The 6,857-nt window shown below is 32.6% G+C and overlaps 1 protein-coding gene across 1 annotated transcript; it reads right to left on the reverse strand.

Annotated features, from left to right (window-relative positions):
• Positions 1-407: 407 nt before the first annotated feature.
• LOC116104995 (agamous-like MADS-box protein MADS2) lies at positions 408-6,213 on the reverse strand. Its single transcript, XM_031391420.1, has 8 exons — positions 5,937-6,213; positions 2,166-2,244; positions 1,891-1,952; positions 1,649-1,748; positions 1,307-1,348; positions 1,156-1,197; positions 884-1,011; positions 408-799 (listed from the first exon to the last, which is right to left on the reverse strand). The coding sequence occupies exons 1-8, from the start codon at positions 6,119-6,121 to the stop codon at positions 712-714; spliced, it is 726 nt and encodes a 241-aa protein (XP_031247280.1). The 5' UTR covers positions 6,122-6,213; the 3' UTR covers positions 408-711.
• Positions 6,214-6,857: the final 644 nt, after the last annotated feature.

Raw genomic sequence — 6,857 nt, forward strand, 5'->3', positions numbered from 1 at the left:
CATCGAGGCCTAAGCTGCTGTGGCCACGCAGGTGGCACGACCACAGATGAAAAAATTAATTTAAAAAAAAACACACAAATAATGATAATAAAAGTTATATATATATATATATATAACCAAACCAAGCCTTACAAAAAGAAACATGTAAATATGGATCAAGGTGGAATCTCACTCTCAGAGGCAATAGCATTATTGTAAATTATGATATGATGAAAAGGAATAATAAAAGAGTTGATAAGGCATCCATGTTCTCATCTCCACTCAAATCCATGGTAGGACTGCCACCCGGAAATAGATTTGTGTTTACAGAATTTTAGAAATTCCATTAGATTAGATTAGATTTGGTTGGGTCTTTAAAGTGTAAAACAAGAAAAATAGAGCTCCGCAGGAGCAAATCATATCAATCAAACTCCCCTCAAAATCCAATATTGGTTCAATACACACATCACATACCACTCTATTATAAAGAGTTGTTATTCAAAGATAACAGTAATTACATAGGTATATATGTAGACTACAAGAACAAGAAGCATATTGGTTGTTTTAAGTATTAATATAAATTGCATTTACATACCCTTTATTACAGAAGGTTCTTCAGCAACTGCCAATTATCATTCTTTCGTAACAACAGTCGAGGTTGACAGATACTTATTCTCTTATATTATTTGCTTTCATTAAGAATTGTTGATTTTTTCAACACTACTTGCAAACTCAAAGCACCCACTCTGGAATCAGTCCATTCGCATCTTGGGGTGAAGTAGCCGCAGTTCCCTCATGTGTAACCCCACCAGAACTGCAACTGAAACCGAAAAAAAAAAGGTATTTAAGAACCCAGTCATCAGTAAAAATTCATTATTTGATGCTAACATGAAAGACAAATTACCCCATCTGCAATGTGCCATTGCCGTGTAAAGGATGGATAGAAGGCTCATACTGAGCAGGTTTATGGCTGTAGGTGAAGCTTTGTTCGCCAGTTTCCCATGATTTAAGTGCTACATCAATTTCTTCCAACTGTCCAACATTCACCTTAACTAATAAGAGCTCATCATATGGGGGAGAATTAAAAGTGGAGAGTAAACGTTTGATAACCGATTAGGATGTACAAATAATTGATGATGAGGGTTAGTAGAAGTTGAAGTTGAGCAAGCATCTTACCTTCCTCTTTAAGACAACGTTGGTTTCCATTAACATTTCTTCCTGCGCAAGTGAAAAATGAAAGACAGTTTACGGTTGACAATAACTTTCATCTATATGTACACAAGTATGTATATAAGAGAAATTAAAATTTTGATGAGCATATGTATACCTTCCTTTGGAGTTCAGAAAGCCGATCAAGCTGGGACTGGGTCTGCATTCGATGAATAGTAGTGTAAAGAACTTTAGTTTAATACTTTAATACAATCTGTCTACATATTGGTCATTTAAGATCGTTTGTGTCATGTTAAATCTCAAATAGCATGTAGTCTTATTTTTCAAGGAGTAAAAGAAGCAATAACACGAGTCAATAAAAGTAAGAACGAGGGAGCTTTAAAATTCTGGGTTTGTCTTGAATCATCTTCAGTTAAACATAAGTTCAATAGAAAATTTGATGACCTCAACCCACATCAAAATATAACATGTCAAGCTCATCAACCGAATATCAGGATACCTTGAGTGACCTGACTTGCCCCACTGAAATGTCCAGCTGCCGCTCAAGCCGTTCAAGCTCTGCTATCCCCAAGTCTCCTATATCTTCACCAAGAAGTTGTCTACACAAAGCCAGTTAAGTCTTTATAATTATACTATAAATCAGAAAAGAAAATGCAGGCCGTCCAAGTGTTAAATGTGTGTGTGTGTGTATATATATATATATATATGCACAATTGCTGGATGTTTAGCATAGTGAAATACCTCTGTGAGTGTTGTAGGTGCTCATATTTTGATTTAAGCTGTAAGTATTCGTGGTAGTTGCTCTGCGTGATGAAATACACTAAAATTTGTCAATTTTCATTATGGCAGGAGATTCTTAGAAAAAGTATAATCATATGACATAGTGATCACTTAGTTATATAATAAGCTTTACAAAAAGTAGAACTAAGAGTAAACTAAAAAAAGAAACTATTCAATGCATCAATACATTGCTAAACAGTGTGTTCAACAGTACTACTAGACATTAACTCAATTACCTCAGTATCGTGAGCTGGTTGGTTTGCTTCCAGAGCTCCAAAACTATACTTTTCGTACTTGTCAATTGTCTTGGCAACACTGAAATTAATGTAGACATAAAATCAGTAGTGGGCAGTTATCATGGATGCAAAATCTAACTAGAAAGGCAGCATTTTGCTCTTAATAAAATGATAACAAGTTATGTGAAAAAAGCATCTAATTAATAAAACATTCACTGGGGTTAGCTTAAGCAGAAAAGATTTTCACTTCTAATCAAAGCAGGCACTCCAACTAAAAAGGTTCCAAAATGACTTCAAACATCAAGTTAAATTTACCCTTGGTCTACACTGGGGTGCCCTATAAGAGGCGCGTTAAGTAAAGGTGCTGTTGCATTGCACCTCCTCTCGGCCAAGGCACCGCTTGATGTGTGGTAGGGAATGGGGACTCAAGATTGGATTGGAGTCAAAGCATATATCATATAGTTCAACTTACAAATGAGCATTGGGGTGCCATTTGACTGTGCTGGGGCGTAGTTAATGTACTCAGTTAATCATCTTAATTCTTAAACATACCTCAATGAAAAGAAATAATATGCAATATTCCAATCAATCCAGAAACACAACATCAACTTGATGACAATTTACGTTGTAAACATACTTCATATCCAAACACAATGCTGGTTATAACTTCATACTCCATTAAATCCAAAACTCAAGTTTATACGTAATTTAAACTTGACAATTACTTTCTCTATTCTCTGAGCAATATGTGCAACTAATTATATCATATAAGATTTATTATAACTTGAAAAATTTCCACAAATTCATGGCTATGATATCCGATAGTAAAGAAGTGTTGACTTGATATTAAAAATAAATCCATTACAGCTCAGCTCTACAAAGTTTTATATTAAACTGCATGAAGAATGACTATACACTCACGTCAAGATTAAACATCTAAATTTAATTGTTAACATCTTATATCATAAATTCATAAATCCTATAAACTAAATAGACTTATATGAAGGAAAAAAATTGTGTAAAGCTTAAAAAAAAAAAAAAAAGGCTGATGGTACAATTTGGCCTTTTCAGGTTGAATTGATGATATGGTACTACCCATTTTAGGTGAAATACGCTATCGTGAGCCTAATTGCCATACCAAGTTCTAGCATAGTTTATAAGCATTGTTCCTAGCAGCTATGCAACCTATTTTGGATGAAGAATAGCTATTGCAAACCTAATGGTTATACTGAGTTTTAGACTTTGTTTATAAGCCTTGGTTTGGTGGATTGACCTCAAACATATATAACTGTTATCAAAACGGGTTTACGATCCGATGGTGTGATATGACAAACCACCAGGTGAGGCCTAGGCTTGGTTTATAAGCTTTAGTCCCATTCAAATAAGCAACTGTGATGCACTTTGAGTAAAGCATGCAAGTTTACGTAAATGTAATGGTCAGATCGAGATAAAAGCATAGAAGTGATATAAGCTCAGGTACTTATAATAGGTATAAAAGCAAACTTATGGTATGATAATGCAATATGACAATCACGTAATGTTTAGTTTTATAAGTTTTCAAGCCTTTAAAGTAAAAGATGCTTTCGTTGATCCTCTTGCATGTGCTAGTTTATAAATTAATCAGTACAATTGTAAGGATTTGCTGTGAACAAGTTACACAAATGCATGTAATCTAAGATTCATGGAACCAGATTCTTTCATTCACTTTACTTTCGTTTTTTTCACCTAGAATCTTTGACACACGAATATGAAGTGTCCAAAGGGTTCAGCAAGGAAACAGAACAATTTAATGGTACAATGCGACGTATTCTAGTAAACTTGATGATATAGTGTTAGACATTTGGATGAAGGATGCTTTTATGAAACTCAAAAGCAAATATACAAGTGCGAAGTCCCACTGAACATTTGGATTGATATATATATGTGTGTGTGTGTGTTTCTTTTCTTTCTTTTAACTTGTCTCAGTTTGGGAATTATGGTATATGGACTGAAGCCAACAGACGTTATGCGTTAAGATTTTGTCAGCTGAAGAAAGTTCAAATAAAGCTACAAGACAATGCATGACTGTGTTAGTACACGTTCATAATAACATGTACATAATTATGCAACGCATTATGCAATTTATTTTATATATATAATGTTTCTCAGATTCTTAAACTCAAGACGAACACCACAACAATCCCATCTGCCACCTCATTACTTGAACTTTTATCTATTTAAGAATTCTACATTACGGGTATCATGCCCTAATCTCTCTGGAAAATATTGCACCTGCACCCGACTATTAATATACTTAATTTTAATATTAAGAACCAAAAAACAAATCATTTAAATTTATTTCTAATTTCTAAAACAGTAAACCATAAAAGCATAACTTAACCTAGATAGTTAGTTATTTGAATTGTATATATATATATTTGAACATTGATTATTATTAAATAGGTTATATATATATATACTTTGTGTACATAATTTTCCTTTTATTTCCAATTTAAAATACATTAAAAAATTGATTTTAAATTTTTACTATAATAGGGTTTCACTTGTTAAACTATGAATGAATTCAAATGAACTAATGACATAATACACACAATGAACCACAAATTTTGGTAATTTTATAGCACCATTGAAGTGATTTTAGATGCTTAGAAGAACCTTTGAAAACCGAGACTTAAACCGGAAAATTTCTAAGTCTTAATACTCTACGATTACGAAAAATGAAGAGCTTTGATTCATGCATGCCGATTTCAATTCCTCAGTGATCACCAGATCCAATGAAAAAAATAAATAAATTTACTGAACATGGTTTTTGGTTCAGGAAGACAAAAAGACAGGAAAGGAAAACGAAAAACAATGAAAATTAACAAAAGAAAAAAGGCATAAATATTGAAAGGGAGATTTAAATTCTTAATGCAACCTTGTAAATTCTTAATGCAATCTGTTTCCTTTACTACTTTTAATTGATGATTAACATAATCTTCTTTGACATTAGATTTTTGCCAGTAAAATCCTGCACTAGTATATGGTCTAAATGCATTCCAGTTAAATATTGATCAAATTACTTGGTATTTTATCATCAATTGAAGCGGGTATAGGTAACAGAGTTTGAAGCTTTTGAGCCAATGAGGTGAAATACTCTTCCACAGAGAAAGCTATAATCTCCTCAGCACTTCTAAAATCAAAATCAAAGAGAAGTAAGTAAAAGTTGATAACTTTAATTTGTAAATTTTTATATAGTGAATAGACATTGATCATCAAGTACGTAAACTCTGGAATGGCTTTCTTTGGATATTTACCATTTTAAAATAAAATGGCATACTTTGAATGAGCCACTGGAAATTCTAATTTAGACAATTTATTCTGTCCAAGACAAAGAAGACATCACGTTCCCCTAATAGAAAAAATAAAATGAATATATAATATATATTATATAAATATATAATATATATTATTAAAATTAAATATATATATATATATAAAAGGTCAGATCTCAGAAAACATAAAAATCCCACATCAAAATCTAAACAAGTAATACAAGAGAGAAGAGACTGTTAATTTTCTTCCGATCAAAGACCAGAAACTGCACCATATTAATAAAAAATAAAAAAATAAAAAAAATGAACATATTAACTAATTCTAATTCATCAACCAAATCAAAGTAGCCACATCACCAAGAAAAAGAAAAAAAACACAGTGATAATAACGTTAACAATCAACAAATCTACACGAAAATCTATAGCAAAATAAGATGTATACAAAGAAAGAACGTACTTGGAAATGCTTGAGAACTCATAGAGTTTGCCACGGCTAGAGAAGATGATAAGAGCAACCTCAGCTTCACATAAAACTGAGAGCTCATAAGCCTTCTTTAACAATCCATTTCTTCTCTTTGCAAAAGTCACCTGCCGATTTATCTTGTTCTCTATCCTTCTCAGCTCCACTCTTCCCCTCCCCATCACTACTATTTTATCAGTTACTTGTTTTTTTTTTAATTTATAAATCAATTGTAACAACCAAAAAAGAAGGATTTGATCTTCTTTTTTTAATATATTTTTTTTTTTCAGCTTCTTGGTTAGGGCAAAGAAGCTATTCTGTTTCTGAAGAGAGAAAGTACTAAATATAAGTTTATAAAGAAAGAAAGAGAAAAAGAGACAGTTAAGGGAGATAAGTTAAAGTGAGTGGGGGGAATTTCATTTGTGCTTCGTTGTGTCTCTCTCCTTCGTGCGTTTCAGATACTCCTATTACTACTAACTCATCATCACTTATCTTTTTTATTTTTTGTTTTACTTTTTACTCTGTCCTTTTTTCTTTTTCCCTAATAAAATCGCTGCATTTCATTAGACAATCTTAGCATTCATGAGTTTAAGATTTTTACCTGTCCATACCACATGCCACCTCAATACTATTATTTTTCTTAGGTTGGCTATACTACCCCTGTAATAACATTATATTTCCATACCTTCATGGTGAAGTTCAAGTGGGTTTAATCTTAAATAATTGGATAAAGCTCTCCATGTATAAGAACATTTCAATTCTTTCCTAAGTTTGTTTAAAAATTAATGGTGAAAAAGCAAAAGGAGGTTCCATGAGCTCTTAAGTTCGAGTCCTCCAGACATTAATAGGGATGACCAATGGCGGACCTAGGATTTTTGCCCGGGGGGGTTTCCGTGGCTCCGCCATTGTTTGTCAAAC

Source organism: Pistacia vera, unplaced genomic scaffold (assembly GCF_008641045.1).
Source record: "Pistacia vera cultivar Batoury unplaced genomic scaffold, PisVer_v2 Contig490, whole genome shotgun sequence".
Classification (NCBI taxonomy): Eukaryota; Viridiplantae; Streptophyta; class Magnoliopsida; order Sapindales; family Anacardiaceae; genus Pistacia; species Pistacia vera.